The sequence below is a fragment of the Lynx canadensis genome, chromosome D2, assembly GCF_007474595.2.
Source record: "Lynx canadensis isolate LIC74 chromosome D2, mLynCan4.pri.v2, whole genome shotgun sequence".
Classification (NCBI taxonomy): Eukaryota; Metazoa; Chordata; class Mammalia; order Carnivora; family Felidae; genus Lynx; species Lynx canadensis.
In genome coordinates, this window is record NC_044313.2 from 314,238 (window position 1) to 331,947 (window position 17,710).

The 17,710-nt window shown below is 58.8% G+C and overlaps 1 protein-coding gene across 1 annotated transcript; it reads left to right on the forward strand.

Moving 5' to 3' along the window:
* The first annotated feature begins 1,219 nt into the window (after nt 1-1,219).
* On the forward strand, nt 1,220-10,633 carry CALY (calcyon neuron specific vesicular protein). The gene is made up of 6 exons (XM_030334794.1): nt 1,220-1,294; nt 7,868-8,022; nt 8,974-9,087; nt 9,688-9,801; nt 10,000-10,330; nt 10,483-10,633. The coding sequence occupies exons 2-5, from the start codon at nt 7,888-7,890 to the stop codon at nt 10,303-10,305; spliced, it is 669 nt and encodes a 222-aa protein (XP_030190654.1). The 5' UTR covers nt 1,220-1,294; nt 7,868-7,887; the 3' UTR covers nt 10,306-10,330; nt 10,483-10,633.
* The last annotated feature ends 7,077 nt before the right edge of the window (nt 10,634-17,710 follow it).

Sequence of the window (17,710 nt, forward strand, 5' to 3'; positions counted from 1 at the left end):
TTATAAAAAGACAGGCAGCGGGGCGCCTGGGTGGTGCAGTTGGTTAAGCGTCCGACTTCAGCCAGGTCACGATCTCGCGGTCCGTGAGTTCGAGCCCCGCGTCGGGCTCTGGGCTGATGGCTCAGAGCCTGGAGCCTGTTTCCGGTTCTGTGTCTCCCTCTCTCTCTGCCCCTCCCCCGTTCACGCTCTGTCTCTCTCTGTCCCAAAAATAAATAAAAACGTTGAAAAAAAAAAAAAAAGACAGGCAGCAACAAGTGTTGATGACGAGGGGGAGACTGGAGCCCTCATACTTTGCTCGCGGGAGTGTAAAATGGTGCAGGCCCTCTGGAAAAGTTTAGCATTTTCTTAAGTTAAATGTAAACTACCACCTGACCTAGCAATCCCACTCTTAGGTGCCTACCCAGGAGAAGTGAAGGCCTCTGTCCACACGAAGACACATAAGACAACGTTCACGGCAACATCGTCAACAACAGGCAGAACTGGAAACAGTCCGGATGCCCATCAGTGGATAAAACGGGGCCCATCCACACCACGGGGTACTATTCAACAGCAAAAGGGGACGAATCACTGACACCTGCTGTTTTCCTTGCCCTCTGACACCAGCTGGGAGCCAGGATGCGCGGCCTGACCCCAGCCAGGGTATCCCGTCCCCCACAGCACCCAGCCAGACCCCAGCCAGAGGGCCCCGTCCCCCACAGCGCCCGGCCTGACCCCAGCCAGGGGAGCCACAGCACCCAGTCGCTGCGCAGACGCCTACTGAGCACTTTCTCTGGGCTGCGGCACAGCAGTGACCGAGGGTGACAGGAGGGCCCTAGGAAAGCAGACAGCCCAGGCGTTTTAGGCAGGGAGACACGAGGAGGCTCTGCTCCGGGGACGTGGAGGCCAAACCAGCCGCGCCTGAACACAGCCGGCCGAGGGCAGCAAGACGGCGAGTGTGAGCACTGACCAGGGTGGTGGGGCAGGGCCTGGACACCCTCAGGCGAGGAGCAGCCAGGGCTCGGCCCGCCAGGGTGCCTACCCCCCTGCAGCGAGGTGGTGTGAGTGTGTGAGGTGTGTGTGTAAGGCTATGGGGGAGCCCAGGCCCAGCTTCGATTGGGGGGGCACCGTGGGAGGGGAGCGGCTGCAGCAGACGCAAGTACTCCCTCCACCAGCGTCGCCCAGGCAACAGCAGCCTCGGTCTCGGCTCGGCCCCTCCCCCGCCCCGCCCCGGCTGCGAAGCGTCTGGAACCGCGTCCTTCCTCCGCACCCTCGTCCTGCGACCGCGTCCTGCAGCAGCTGCCCGTCGGAGCCGCCTGTGAGCCATTTCCCCATTTCTCCTGGTGGAGCGGGGGGGGGGGGGGGGGCGAGTGTGCACGGGGCAGTGTGCACGGGTGTGTGAGGTGCGTGTGCAGGCGCGTGTGCAAGGTGCGTGTGCAGGGGTGGGAGAGTGTTGGGGGGGGGGCACTGCGGCTGAGCCGATGGCGGCCAGGCCGAACCGGGGTCTTCCTTTGGGGTCTCTGCTGACGGAGCGGGGGTGCTGACCCCAGGCCTCCCGTTGGATCGGGGGCCTCCGCGGGGTGAGCCGCTGCCTGGACCTTCCAGAAGAACCCTAGGTGTCCAGCCTTGCAGAGACCCGACGTGCTGCCCGGATCCCCCACCCTCAGCAGAGCAGGGCAGCTGGGTGGGGGTCGTGCTGGTGACCGCAGCCCCTCTTCCCTGCAGATCTGAGAGAGCCATTGGGAGCTGGGCGTCCCCTGGGTAGGGAGGGGGCGCCAGTTGCGTCTGAGGGTGGGGGAGAGCAGGGGGGTGGGAGAAGCAGCGAGGTGGAAGGCGTCAGACGAACCAGACCCCGGGGAAGCGCTGCTGGCATAGAGAGCGGGGTGGCTGTGGCGGGGGCAGGCGCGCGGAGGGGTATCTTTCCAGAACCACCTGCCGCAGACCCAGGACGCGGGGCCACAGGTGGCTGGGATGCGGGACCAAAGCACCGCTGGGTGCGGACGTAGCTTCCCCCAACTCGGGCCTCGCGGGGCGGGGCTGGAGCCTGCAGCCCACAGACCCTTAGACCAAAAGCCAAGCCCACGACCCGCCTGCAGGGCATCTGGTGGGGCTGCGGCTAGGGCAGGGGCGGGGGGCGGAGGGCCGTGCGGAGCGCGCAGCGCCCTGCGCCCCGCAGTCACATGCACGGCCGCCACGCGCAGCACGCTCGTGCCCAGCCCGCACAAGCGCGCGCCCCGGCGCCCCGGCGCGCACCTCTACTCGTGACGCAGCACACCGCGGGGGGCGGGGGAAGTGGGGGCGCCAAGGCGAGTCTGTGACGCACGGATCGGCCGCCCGGCTTCGGTCGGGTTTTCAGCCGAGGGCCCCTGCCCTGCCTGGCCGTCCGCGTGTCCGTCCACCCGCACGGCTCATCCGGTGCCCCTTCCCCGAACGTCGGAGAGGAGCGTGCACGGCCTCCATCCAGGAGGGCACAGCGGTGGGGGGGGGGGGGGGAGCGGATGAGCTGCCGGAGAAGACGCAGTTACGGCGCAGGGTGGAGTGAGGGGGGGCAGTGGGAGCAGCAGGGGCGACCCCCCAATTCCACGGAGTTCTGTGTCTGTCGTGTGAATGAGCCCAGCCAGCCTTCCCAGAGGGTCCCCAGGTCTCAGCGAGGGAAATAAATGTTCGGGGGGAGGGGGTCCCACATGCAGCCCAGCCCCCTCCCCAGCATTACGCCTGGTGGGAGGGGCACGGAACCAGAAGCGGAGGGTCCAGAAGGTCCCAAATGGCTCCTTTCCTTCGTGAAGACTTGTCGTCGCCAGCCTCCGTTGCCATGGAAACCCGCGATGACGTAACCTGGACGTCACACCGCGTCGGAGGAGTTGGAGCTTAGGTTTGGCTCCAAGAGGACCCCAGAGGCGGAACCCCTTATAGGGAGAGGCTTCCTGTGGGGAGACTGTGCAGACCCCGCACACACCCGGCCTTCCAGCGGGGGTGGCCAACCACAGATTGACGGGAGTGCGGGAGGCGACACACTGTGCCCCTCCGCGCTCTCCTCTGTAAATCGAAGGCTGATGGGGGGGGGGGGGCCGGGCTCCGCTGCTAGAAGGCCCAGGCACACCCTTCCCGCCCCCACGAAGCTCCCCTCAAGCCCTGAGCTCTTGTTGCCCCCCCCCCCCCCCCCTGCCCCCCCCCCCCCGCTCTCCTGTCAGTCCCTCCCTCCGTGGCCCCTTCCCAGCGCTTTGGAGCCGCATTTCCTTCCTTGCACTGGAAAGCCCGACATCTCTGTTTCTATTCGGGTGGTCCCTTCTCCATCTCTGCCTCACCGAGCGCGGACGTGGTCTGCGTGGTCCTCGTGCAGACTAACCAGTTGGTGCAAATGTGCCCCAGGCGGATCCCCTGCCAAGCCAGACTGTCCTCAGGAAAAGCCCTCCAGCAGGGGGTGGGAGTGGGGGGCGCTTTGCCGTCCTGTAAGGGCGCCCGGGCCAGGCTCGTAAATCCAAGGAGGAGCCCCAGCTCAGGGCCCTAGTAGGACCTCCCTCCCGGGGCGCCCGGGAAGTCCGCGATGGGGGCGCTCCTGTCTTGCCCGGACGGCTGCTTCTCTCGCCAGCCCCACAGAGCTGCTTCCTGGCCACGCCTCCCCCGGTCCCACACAGCCCGGGCCCCCTGCCCAGCACCTCGCAGGTTCTCCATCCTGGGCATCTCTCCGCCTCTCTGCCTCCGGGTAGGGGCTCCTCCTCTATATTCCCACCCTGACTGCTCACATCCAGAACCCACAGCAGGGCCTGCCTGGCCTCTGGGGTGTGACACTGGCACCTGTGGGCCTGATGGGCACCTGCGCTGGTGGGGCTGTTCCAGGGAGACGCATTTGGGGGTGGCGAAGTCACCCTAGGACAGAAGTTTGGGGTTGCAGAGGCACGGCAGTGTGTGTAGGGTGGGTGCTGGCCTTGGCGAGGGAGGGCCCCATGCAGTGGCCAGGGTAGGGAGCACAGCCCCTGGGGCTCCGCCCTTCGTCCTCACAAGGAAGAGGGTGGGGAGACAGCCAGGGCACAGTTGCCAAGGAACTCACCCTGTCTGCTCAGCGGAAGCCCGGGGTCCACATCCTGGGGGAGGGCATGGGGTGGCCGTGCCTCTGCCATCACAAGAGGTCGTAAAACAAACGTGCAGCCTAATAATGTAACAGAAGGGCACCCCAGCCATCCACCATCCAAGCAAAGACTAGAAATCCCAACCCAGCCCGACGCAGCTCCCCTCCCCGACGGGCACTGCCTCTCAGACTCTCCAGACACAGGAGCAACCATTGGTCCGGACCCCCAGAGTGCGTGTCTAAATGCCGCCGATTGGTTCCTAAAGGTTGCAGTTGGAGTTCTCTTACTATCGAACCTTCCTTCGCGCCCGGCTTCTTTTGGCCACCGTTGTTTTGTGGGACTCAGGGCTGCTCTTGCGTGAAGCTGTGACCGGTCACTTCCGTTGCTCCAAGGACTCCGTGGTAGGAACACCCCCATTTATTTACTTGTGTCACTCTGGGTGATGTGTGGTGCTGTGTGCACATTCACGCCCACCCGTCCTTCTGCTGGGTGTCCACGCTGGAGTGAGGGCTGCTCGGCGTCGGACGTTGAGTGGATTACGTGAGCGGACGCCACCCACGTGGCATCTCTCCTGGGTCCTGATGGGCTTCAGTGTGTCCCCTTAAGCTGGTTCTAATTTATCTCCCTCGGGGACTAGTGAGGGTGAGCACCTTTTTAGTATTCGTGGCCATTGAAATCTTTTTCTGTCCATTTTTCTATTGGGTTTATCTTTTTCTTTACCAACTTGAGATGTCCGTTTTATATTTTGGTATCTGCCCTGCGTTGGCTTCCTCAGGCCGCGGTGGCAAATTACCACAAGCAGGTGGCTTAAGACAACAGACATGTATTTTTCCATCGGCTCTGGAGACGAGAAGTCGGAAATGAAGGTTGGGGCAGGGCCGTGATCCCTTTGAGGCTCTAGGGAAGATCCTTCCTGCCTCTCCTGGCTTCTGGCCGCCCCATGTGTTCCTGCGCCTGTGAATGCATCCCTCCAACCTTCTCATCTGGGCCTGAGCATCTCCCCGTGTGCATCCACATTTCTCCCTTCTGCAAGGACACCAGTCATTGGCTTAGGGCCCCTGCAGTCCGGTATGAGGTCATCTTAGTTACATCTGCAGAGACCCTGTTTGCTAGTGAGGTTACGTTCACGGGTGCCAGGGGTTAGGGTTTGAACGTACCTTGTTGACGAGCCCGCAAGTCCTTTGCCAGTTGCATATCGCAAACATCTTCTCCCAGTCGTGCTTTCTGTTTCCATTCTTTGAAGCTGCGTTTTAATAAGCAGAAGTTCTTAAATTGAATGTAGCCCTTTGATGGTTAGTACTTACTTGTCACACTGAAGAACTCTTTCCCTCCCCCAGACCAGGAAAACATTCTCCTGTAGTGTCTTCCAGATGCTTTCCCAATTTAGCTACATCCACATGGAGTAGATTTGTGTGTGTGAGGTGGGGTTTCGGTGCCTTGCTCTCCGTGTGGACACATGTTTATCGAAAGGCGGCATCTCTGTCATAAATCTGTGGTCCGTGTGCACAGGCGTGTGTATACCACGCATCTGTACCACAAGGCTGCGCGACTGGCTGCACCCGGCGGACGAATCCTACCCCTCGGTCATTTTCAAGGGGTCACGTGTTCTTGTCCCCTTGGTTTTTATATAAAATTACGATGCCGGGCATGTTCACACACAAAAGAATTCCTTTGGGCTGTGGATTGGGTGTATTGATTCTACAGATACGTTTTGGGGGAAATGATATTTTTAAACATAGAAACTTCCGAAATCCATGACCATTCCCTACCCCACTTACTGAAAGAATTTAGGTCTCCTTCAGTGTCAGTAATGTTTTGATTGAGGCTTTCCATGATTTTCTCATTAAGTCTGCTCCTGAGTGTTTAATATTTCCAATGCCGCTTTGAAAAGCTTATTTCCTAATCTGTTGTCACTAATGACCCCTGAATACCTTGATGACCCTGCCTCCAAGAGGATGGCCTCACTCTTCAGCCTTTGTCACTTATCTGTAGAGTCTCGTGGGTGTTCTGCACATACATGGTGCTTCATCTGTGAGCAATGAGAGTTTGGCCTGATCTCGTCCAGGCCTGTTTTCTCTCATTCGTTTTCCCTGCCCGACAGCTGGCTAAAACCTCCTGCGCTGTGATTTATAGAGCTGATAATAACAGGGGCGCCTGGGTGGCGCAGTCGGTTAAGCGTCCGACTTCAGCCAGGTCACGATCTCGCGCTCCGCGAGTTCGAGCCCCGCGTCAGGCTCTGGGCTGATGGCTCGGAGCCTGGAGCCCGCTTCCGATTCTGTGTCTCCCTCTCTCTCTGCCCCTCCCCCGTTCATGCTCTGTCTCTCTCTGTCCCAAAAATAAATAAACGTTGAAAAAAAAAATTAAAAAAAAAAAAAGAACTGATAATAACAGGCCTTGATATCTCCTTCCTCACCTTAAAGGCAAAGCTTTCCCTGTTTACACTGTATAAGGACAGCTTAGAGGTTTTTGTGGATAACCTTTATCATCAGATTAAGGAAGTTTCCTTCTGCCCTTAAAGTGCTAATAGATAATTAAAATAATAAATGTTGAATGTTATCAAATACTTCTCCAGGTATTATTGAAGTTGATCAGGTGATTTTTCTTCTGTATTCCTTATGGTGAAAAGACTGATCACTTTTTTAAACAAATATTTATTTTGAGAGAGAGGGGCAGAGAGAGAATCTCAACAGGCTCTGAGCTGTCAGTGCAGAGCCCGGCGTGGGGCTCGAACTCACGAACTGTGAGATCATGACCTAAGCCAACGTGGGACGCTTAACCGACTGAGCCCCCCAGGCGGCCCTTCCTTTCTTTGTTCTTATTTATCGGTCAGCCTGGAGGTAAAATCGTCTTGAGCTCCCGAGAGGGGGGTGGAGGGGGTGGGGGGGGGGGCTGTGCGCCCCTCCAGGCACCTCCGCTGTCCTCGGCTGGTCCTGTCTCTCGTCAGGGTATTCCAGCCCTACTACTGTGCTCTGTGCAGTTAGCACTTGGATCTTCTCACTGATGTCCTTTCTGTACCTCTTCCTTACTTCCTGCGTCTCCAGGAGGTTTGTCAGATAGAACACAGGACGCCCGGCTAAACTCGAATTTCAGACAAATAACTTTTTTTTTTTTTTTAATTTTTTTTTTTCAACGTTTATTTATTTTTTGGGACAGAGAGAGACAGAGCATGAACGGGGGAGGGGCAGAGAGAGAGACAGACACAGAATCGGAAACAGGCTCCAGGCTCCGAGCCATCAGCCCAGAGCCTGACGCGGGGCTCGAACTCACGGACCGCGAGATCGTGACCTGGCTGAAGTCGGACGCTTAACCGACTGCGCCACCCAGGCGCCCCACAGACAAATAACTTTTTGATACGTCCTATTTTGCGTATTACATGGGACATAGACGTCAAAAAACTTCCATTGCTTATCTGAAATTCAGATTTAACCAAGTGTCCTATATTTTTATTTGCACAGTCTGGCCACCCTACTCTCCAGCCTTCTATCTGGGATCATTTTCTGTTGAGCACATAGCTGCCCTTGGAATGTGCTGGAATGTGCTAGCCGGTTGGCTAGCTGCCGGCTCTGCCGGTGGTGTGTGTCTGGGCACTCCCTGGTCAGAGGCAGCACCCCTTGCGTGGCTCTGGGACCCAAAGGGAGACCAGAGGGCAGGACGGGATTAGAAGCCTGTGGACGAACACACCCACTTTGTCCTGGGAGATGGGCTTGTCCCGGCCCAGGTGTGAGGAGCACCGGGTCAGCTGGGGCCCTCTGGCTCCTGCAGCAGCTGGCATGGACGTCTGCTGGGTGCTGAGTGGCCAGTAACCTTGGGTCTACTCTGCGCAGGACGAGGACCACCCATCGCCATGGTGAAGCTGGGCTGTAGCTTCTCCGGGAAGCCGGGCAAGGACCCCGGGGACCAGGATGGGGCTACCACGGACAGCGTCCCTCTGATCAGCCCCCTGGACGTCAGCCAGCTCCAGCCACCATTCCCGGACCAGGTGAGGGCCTAGACCAGCATGAGGGGGTGAGGGGCTCTTCTCAGCCTGCCCTGTGCATAGAGGGCAGTGGGGTGAGTTTTATGCAGATGTGGCCTCCCCCAACGTGCGGGAGAGCCAGCAGAGGTAGAGCCGGGCTGGACCAAAGCCCTAGTCGGCTATGGGTGATCCTTGTGACCTGATCAGCTCTCTGGTCACCCAGAGTCACCCTTTCCTCATCCGTGAACGGGGGTCACTGTGAGGACTCCTACAACATCTTGCAGACAGTGCCCAGCCCACGGTGCTGCCCACAGGCGCTCAGCAAGCAAACAATTCCCATCCTTCCCTGAGGGCCTGAAACAGGGTCCTGGGGCAGGTGACCGATGGGGACCCGCTGTCAGGAGGGATGTGTGAGAAGCGGGGCTCGGCTCTAGCGTAGCCCTGCCTGACCCCACACGAGGTAACTGGCATCAGGACTTGTCCCAGCAGGAGGGAGGGGGCAGGCAGCTGAAAGCTTTTGTCTGGGGGCCGTGGGGGTGGGAGCACCTCCCAGTGATCGGGGGGGGGGGGCAGCAGCCGAGTCCGCCACAGGTCTGGATCTGGCTCTCAGTAGACACGTGGGGAGGCTCAGTGCCTCGAGACTCTGGGAGCCAGAGGAGAAGTCAGGGTGGACTTCCCGGAGGCAGGAGCCAAGCTGTGGAGCACCTGAAAGGGAAGCTCCTGGCCTGGCAGGGAGAGCTGACTGCAGCCCCCAGACTAAGGGGCTCCCTGTGTGGTGTGGACAGGCCCCAGGGCCGCCCAGCCCAGCAGGCTCTCTGCCTCCACCTTCCGTTGGCCTCAGCTTGTAGCCAGTGGAGCCACTAGGCAGTCCTGGCAGATGGCCAGCACCCACACCACTGCCGGGGAGCTGACCCCTGGGCCTGCCCCCGCCAGTCCTCCCGGTTCAGGGTCCTCCTGGGCCATCTCTTTCCACAGGTGGTTATCAAGACACAGACAGAATACCAGCTGTCCCCCCCGGACCAGCCAAAGAAGTTCCCCGACCTGGAGGCCCAGAAGCTGGCCTGTAACCACCCTGAGGAAGGACGCAGGGTAACCCAACCCTCCCGGGCCCATGGTGCCCAGCGGTCAGTTCCATGGGGAGTCAGGGCAGGGGAGATGGCGAGGAGGAGGCTGCAGGCCACGGAGGGCCACGTCTGGGCCAGGTTGGCCGGGACCTCTTGCTCACTCGCCTGCTCTCAGGAAGAGAGAGGGACAGGACACCACCCCGTTCAGAGGCCTTCATCCTGCTATAAAGTGGATGGGAACAGCATCTGCCTTCAGAGGGGCTCCTGCCTTGAGCCACCCTGGGCCCCACCTGCTCCTGCTGTGTGTCCGTTTTCCCTTAGTGACCCCTGGGTTTTCTACGTACTATGGAAAGTCACTTATGCTATGTATCTGGCTAATATTTTCACCCTTCCTGTTTTTTTAGCTCTTAAGTTCACTAAATGGTTTTGGGGTTTTTTTTTTTAAATCATTTTTTGCACACCATTTCTAAAACCCTTTATTTTTCATTAGTGACACCTGTCATCTCCTTTCCTCCGTTGTTTCTGAGACAAAAGCCAAACAGAAGCGAGCGGGGCTGTGTGAGGACCGCCCTGGTCCTTCCAACAGCTTCACACCCCCCTCCTCGGGTCTCTCTCCTTCCCGCAGCTGCCCACAGCGCGGATGATCGCCTTTGCCATGGCGCTCCTGGGCTGTGTCCTGATCATGTACAAGGCCATCTGGTATGACCAGTTCACCTGCCCCGACGGCTTCCTGCTCCGGGTAAGGCCTGGCCAGCTGGGTGTACGGGGTCGGGGTCGGGGGTGAGGCAGGCAGTCGCGACCCTACTCTGCTCGGGCGGGGGCGGGGAGGGGGGGGTGTCCCTGTGGAAGCACGGAGGTGGGCTGCTTCCCCTCCGCTTCTCGGGCCACGCCCAGGGAAGACCCCTGCGGCCCCGCCCTGATCCGCCCCCTCCCGCAGCACAAGATCTGCACCCCGCTGACCCTGGAGATGTACTACACCGAGATGGACCCCGAGCGCCACCGCAGCATCCTGGCGGCCATCGGGGCCTACCCGCTGAGCCGCAAGCACGGCACGGAGACGCCCTCGGCCTGGGGGGAGGGCTACCGCGCCGTCAAGGAGGGACCCAAGGCGCCCACCCAGGCGGGGGCGGCGGCGGCGGCGGCGGCGGCGGCCACCGAGCCCCCCGGGAAGCCCTCCGCGCCGGGAGAGAAAGAGGCGGCGCGGAAGGCGGCAGGCAGCGCCCCGCCCCCGGCCCCCCAGTGATGGCCCCTCCGCACCTGCAGCCCGGGTAGGTGTGCTCAGGCGGCATGGGGGTCGTGGGCAGGGCGGGGGTCCGGTGAGCTGGAAGCCGGGGGACGGGGTCGCAGGCGGGCGGCGAGCGGGGACGCGGGCCCACCTCGCAGCGCCGGCTCTCGCCCCTGCTTCCCTCTGTCTTGGCAGCGCCCCCTGCCGGCACCTGTGACCGCCCTCGCCCGACGCTCTCCCATCTCGTGGCCGTGCCCCTGCTTCCAGGACCCCTCGCTGACGCCCCCTGCCCCCGAGCTTGCAGCTCTGTTGCTTTTCTCTAAGTAAAGATTCATATCCACCCGGGCCTCTGTTTCTCCTGAGCCTCCTTGGTCCCGCTGACCTTTTCCCTGCCTCCCCAACCCCCCCCGGGTGAGCGCCCGCTTCGTGTCTCCTCTGCTGCCCGGAGGGAGCCCCGAAGGATCCGGAAGAGCAGCAGCCACCGTGGGGGTGGGGGCGGGGGCAGTGAGGCAGCCCCGGGAAGCCGCGGCCACGCAGGGAGAGGCGGAAGGCCAGCGCCCGGCGCGCACAGGCCCAGCGCTGCCGGGCTGCAAAGGGGTCAGTTCGCCTCTATCCAGGGCTGGGCTCCAGCCCTGACTGCTGCTTAGCCCTGCATCCCGTGAGGCCCTTCCGCCTCCTGCTGCCGGGCCTGGTCCTCACACACCTAACCCGTCGACCGGAGCCTCTGAATCCCCCTGTTCTGGGCAAGCGCCCACATGTGGTTCCTGCCCCAACCGCCTCACACAGGCACAAGTCACTGAAGAAATGAGCAAATGCATGGTTCCAAGGGGCCCGGGCCTCTGGAGAGGGGATGTGAGCCCATCCCTGTCTGAAAGGGGTCCCCACTCCTGAAGCACCCCTATCTCCCATTCCCTTGGAGCTAGAGGGGTGGTGGGAGGTCTGAGGATGTTGGAGCTGGCAAGAGTCTCTTCACCCAGCCCACAGCACCCCCCCCCCCCCACTACAGCACTTCGAGGCCTCAGGTCTGTTCCCACCGGGTGAGAGGTAAGCTCGGGCCCTAGTACCAAGGGCTGGGGTTGGAGAGAACAACCTTGCAGGCTCATGCAGCCAGAACTAGGAAGGAAACAGGCATTTTCTGCACTGAGCAGTGTCAGGTGACATGGGGGGGGGGCCTTTTTGGCCCTAGTGCAGTCCTGTGAGGGGACACAGGGCTGGGCACTCAGACTGAGTGTGGGACTCTGACCTCCAGCCTCCAGCCCAGGGAGGCAAGGTGAGGGGTCTGAGTGGCTTTGGACAGCAGGCAGTGACCAGGAAGTGGATGAGACAGGTGTTTGAAGGAAACCATGGACATGCTGGAGGCCGGGGGGGGGGGGGGGGGCTTCTTCACATCAGCCCCTTCCCTGGGTGGGCGGGGCTCAATCTCACGACTCTGGGATCATGACTTGTCCCAAAATCAAGAGTCGGACCCTTAGCTGCCTGAGCCACCCAGGCGCCCCTCCATTGACAATTCTTGTCTGAATCAATACTACTATATTTTCCAAGTGTCAATTATCTAAATTCAGCACTTTTCCTACATTTAGTGGTTGACATTCTATTAGCTTACTGTAAAGGAAAGATTTCCCTTGCCCCCCTTTCCTCATTTATTTCCATCAGTGTGACCCATACTCTCCCGTTTTATTCAACAGGCGACAATCTGTGACCACCACTATTAATTCTTATGTTCACATGTTTCATTCCTGGCTGGTGGAAGGCATCCTATTGACGTGCCCTCATCAGTCTCGGGGCGCTTCCTAGCTTTCTGGAGCAAAGATGCTCCAGGCCCCTCTTGTGCTAGCTACCAAGATCTGGGTGTGGTTGTGGGTGTGGCTTCAGGCACATTCAGTGGAGAGAGCCCGGGTGTGATACATACATGCACACATTCATCCGCACACAGTCCGTATTTCCCTCCTCCCTGTGAGTGCACGTATACACCTGTGCACGTGTGTGCAAGTGTCTACACCTGTACAGACACAACCCACATTTAATCAATACAATATATCCATACATCTATGGACTATGGGTGCACATACGACATACATGAATCTCCAGTTCATATCGATACTTCTAATCCCAACCCAGAACCTCAGGGTTTATTCTAGTTCCCCCTTTCCTTGCTGATACCTCCATCCTCCAACAGGGAGAAACCTGGTTCCTGTTTTCCTCAATATACTCATTTGCTTAGTCTTAGAACACACTGGAATCCTTTTCAGAAGTGGTAACCATACCATGGCACAAGTAAGCGTGCAAACTAGAGTCTGGTGCTCGTTTAGAGTTCTGTCTTTAACTTGGGGATTCATAGTCAAAATGCTGGGTTCAAGTTACGCGGTTTCTTCTTCACATCAGTGTGGCTGTGTTACTCCTCTGAAATATAGCGGAATCGCTTAGTACTGCTAGCACTGTTTCAGGGTCCTTCTCCCATGTGGTTGATTTTGTCCTATTATTTTTAGCATGTAAAACGTGAACACGGCTCCAAACGGTGTGTCCCACCCCCGAGGGAGATCAGTCTTCGTTACCAGCTCAGCCTGTCTGTGCATCTTTTTGCACAGATGCACCTGCACTTTATTTTTCCTATTTGACACTTTTCACTAGAAGGGTTTCTTTTCCCCACACAAACAACAACCAAATCTCCAGTCCCCCAGTACCAGCCGGGTGTCCTACAGTTCAGTGCTATGACACCTGTTCCTCAGCGCCGGCACAGACCCCACAAGTGAAGGGCTCAGCCTCAAGAGCCTGCTCCCGATTCCGACGCTGGGCACAAGTATCGGGGCCTCAGGCCATATGCATTTCTCTCCAACTCAGCTACCAATTTGGGGACCCCCTCTTCAGATTTGATAACTCGGTATAACTACTCACAGAACTCAGGAAAGCACCTGCTAGATTACTGGTTTATTATAAAGCGTACAAATCAGGGACAGCCGGACGGAAGAGGCATAAGGCCAGGGGTGGGCCTAGGAGCAGGGAACTTTCCTGCACCTGGGTGTTCAATCTGGAAGCCCTGGGACTCTCCTTGCTCTAACTAGTGCTCGGCGCCTTCCCTGTCACGCAGGAAATGCCGAGGGTCTCAGGAGCTCTACACCGGGACCCAGGACAAAGGCCAAACACATGCTTCATCCGAGCACATTCACCTAACAAACACAGAAGGTCATGCCACACGGTGCTCATGCGCTGTCCTCGTTCCTGTCCCAGCTGCGGGCTGCTCCGCCACACAGGGCTCTTTACCGGGTTTACGGTACTTTGCTGCAATGAATAATTTACGCGTGTGCGGTTTGTGTTGTGGGGAACTTATCTTCAAAGCAAATTCCTACCAGTGGTCTTGGTGGGTTAAATTTTTTTATTTTATAAAATTATAACATTTTATAATTTATACTTATAAACTTAAACCAGTGTCAGGGACATGAATTCCCGTCTTCTAGCTGGAGTAAGACAGATTAACAGGAGGAAATCAAACTTAACGATGTACCAACAGGAAATCCACATAGACCTGGAAATTCCAAAGACAGGCGAAAGGAGGTACACATGTCGTCCTGAACCCAGGAGAAGGGGGTGGGGGTCCGGGACGTCAGAGGAGGGAACACACTTCACAGCGAGATAAGAGAAACAGATGTTGGTGATTAGATGTTTGCCCCACCAGACAGAGGAGTCACTCCGACAGAATGTATCTCGGTTAATAACCCTTATTCTGGGAAAGACACCCCGCCCCCGTTTAGATTCCTGCATGTGGTTAAGGGAAGGACAAGAGTTTCTCTTGAGCCCACAGGGTCTCAAGTGCCTTCAGCTCAAAACCATCCACAAGCCAACGTGGCACATTCTGGAGAGGTCTGTCCTGAACGTCCCCAGCTTTCCCAAGCTTTAAAGCTCCATTTAAAAGCTTGCTTTCAAATGTAGTAACTTTTATGTGTCTCTTCACTCATTCTTTAATTTTCTTTTAACTTATATATTTGATATATAGTCAGTCTCTAATTTTTAAAGACATTTCACAAACGTGATAAACTTAATCAGATGCCCTGGGTATTTCAAGCTCTAACCATAAATTGATACAACGGATTCCAACCTACAAACAAAACCTTTACGAACATTTGTTCACTACTCACCATCTAATACAACGGAGTCAGAGTCAATCAGGTCTTAATTCTCTCACACATTCTAAAACGAAAACCTTAGGTTACTGAGATTAACTTTCAACCCTTCAAATTAAAACAAGTCGTTTATGCTACGTGAGCAACGAGCACAACTTCACGACTTGACGCGCCCCAGGACCTCTGGGCAAACCCAGCGGGGGTTGCAGGAGCCGCTCCGCACCCTCCCGGCATCTGTGTGCACAACTGCCCAGAGCACCCCATTCTCCCCAGGAGGCTCCGTGACAGGGTGTGCAGGCCCCTGCCAGGCCCCCTGCAGCGGGCCCGGCTCCTGTCTCAGGGTCCCACACATCCTCTGGGTGTCCTTTCAACTTTGTTCTTACCCAGATTTTACAGAAACCTCTTGCAAAAACCCTTTCCCAAGCTGGCCGCCCTGGAGTGGGACCGCAGGCTGGCTCACTTCAGGTGGGCCTGGCCTTCAGGGGTGCCCAGGACATACCCCCCAGAACCCTCTGCCAGGTTCGCCACCTGCTCACCGTCCCGTCCTAGGCTCTGCCCTCGGGGAGCCAATGCGGACACCCTCTGCACTTTGTTCACCCGTGGGTCTTGTCCACGGCGTGTGGCGCCAGTATTGGGGAGGCTCGAACCCACAGCCCGGAAGGTCCTTCGTGAAGAAACTAAAAGAGGCTTTGTTGATAGTGTCAGATAAAATGTCCAAAAGTTAAAACAATTCTTACAGAAACACAGAACGTGTCCCAAGATCGCGGGCTCCCACGGGCTGGCGGGACTCGGGGAGAACGTGAGGAGATCTGAGCTCAACGCAGAAAGAAACCCTGGACCCTCAGGGGCCCAACCGGGCAGAGATGCACCCGGGCGCCGTGGCCTTTGGGGCCGTCCTTTCGCTGGACAGACTGCGTGCATGACCCGAAGTCCGGGGCCGGGCAGACCTAGGTTGTCAGACGCAGTCAGCTCTGCTTCCTTCGGCTGCACATTCGGCAAGAAGGACACATTCGCAGGGCACGAATTCTGTTTCTGTTCGGTGGGCTGTGGTTTCCACCATGACAAACACCAGGCAGACACACGGGATATGCACGCGCACACACGCATGTACACGCAATGCGCACACGCACGCGCACTCACGCAGATGCACGCGCACGCACGTACACGCAGACGCACACGCAATGCGCACACACATGCACACGCGCTCACGCAGATGTACGCACGTACACGCAATGCGCACACACGCAGACGCGTGCACGCACACACATGCGCACATGCACGCGCGCACGCACACAGACACACACCCACATAGGCGCGCGCGCTCACGCAGACACGCACGCACACACAATGCACGCACGCAGACGCACGCACGCTCATGCAGACGCACGCGCGTACACGCAGACGCACACGCAATGCGCACACACATGCACACGCGCTCACGCAGATGTACGCACGTACACGCAATGCGCACACACACGCAGACGCGTGCACGCACACACATGCGCACATGCACGCGCGCACGCAGACACACACACACACACACACACAGGCGCGCGCGCTCACGCAGACACGCACGCACACACAATGCGCGCACGCAGACGCACGCACGCTCACGCAGACGCACGCGCGTACACGCAATGCGCACACATATGCACGCGTGCTCACGCAGACACACATGCTGGCACGCACGCACACACAATGCGTACACGCAGGCGGACGCGCACAGACCCCCACCGGCCCCATCGGTGTGCTGTGCGTTATGCCCCACCCCCAGCACCTGTCTGTGTGACTACCCTGTCCCCACTTGCATCTCTCACTTCCTCTCGGCTCTTTCCTCAAGGGTGTTTCAAGGTTAAATGCCTTGGCCCATCAGGCAACCCCCCCCCCCCCCCCGCCAAGGTCGGGCCTCGGACTCAAGCGCAGGATCCCGCAGGTGGGAGGCCACTACACTAGTGCTACCCTCCCAGGAGCCGGGACACCCCAGCGTGCCCACTCATGGTCCCAGGGCGCAGAGCACCTCCCGCAGCCAGGCACCTGCCGGTTGCTGTGGAGAAGAAAGGTGAGTGTGTGCGGGGCAGACGGTACCGGAGGGAAGCCCAGCTCACGGGACTGACTCCACGCTGCAGTCTGCCGCGGCCTGGATCCTCGCGGTGGGACCCCAACATGGGACCCTCAGTGGGACCCCATGGTGGAGTCAGAACATGTGCTTTTCCTTCCTAAGCGCCCTATGATGTGGGGACCCTGGAAGGGGTCCATGCAGAGGCCCCGTGGGGTGGGCGCCGGCGGGTGACACACCACGACGGAGGACTGGCTGTGGACAGCAGCTGGGGTACGGCGAGACCAGCGCCTTAGTGAGGTGCTCCCAGGACTGGATAGAACCTCGGCCCCTCCCTGGGGTCCCCAGGCCCCAGCACACCTGAGGTCACCCACTAAGAACGAGCCAGGACAGATCACCAACGCTTCGCGAGGCATCTCAGTAGATGGAGGTCCCAGGAAAGTTGCGTGTCTCCTCCCTCACCTGCCCAGGGGGTACACGTGTGTGCTCTGCAGGGCCGGCTGAGAGGCTGCCCTGGGGTGGACAGCGGAGGTGGGGCACGCAGTGGCCTCCCCTCTCTCCACGCGGAGACCACTGCTTCTGGGCGCAAAGGTGTGCCTGGGGGTGGGAACTCCGGCAGCCTGAGGACAGGGCCTCATCAAACCCCCTGACCACCGACTGCTGGCGTGGATCAGGACAGGGGTCAGGGCAGGCGGCGTGACTTGGGACAGCCCCGTGTCCAGGCTGCTGGGAGGTCAGCTGGGGTGCTGGCACTCTGGAGCCAGAGGCCTGGATGGTGCAGTCCTGGGGATAGATGCTGGCAGGCATGGCGGGGGACAGCCAGCTCCAGACCCTGCTCCACAGCGGGCACTGTGGGTGCCGTTCCCCCGGCTGTATGGTACCCCCCTGCCGGCCTGACACCGCCGGACCCCAGCAGAGGCTCGGAATACCGAGCCGGCAGGATCTGAAAGAGACTTGGATCTCCCACAGCTCGAGGAAAAGATCAACGATCCTGCAAAATGGTTCCCGTAAGGGCTCCCGGGGGCTCAGTCGGTTGAGCCTCTGACTGGAGATTTCGGCTCAGGCCACAATCTCACAGTCCATGGGATCAAGCCCCGAGTCGGGCTCTGCGCTGACGGCGTGGAGCCTGCTTGGGATTCTCTCTCTCCCTCTCTCTGCCTCTCCCCTGCTCATGTTCTCTCTCCCCCTCTCTCTCTAGCCTTTCCCCCACTCTTTCTCTGTCTCCCTCAAAATGAATAAGCCTTAAAAATGG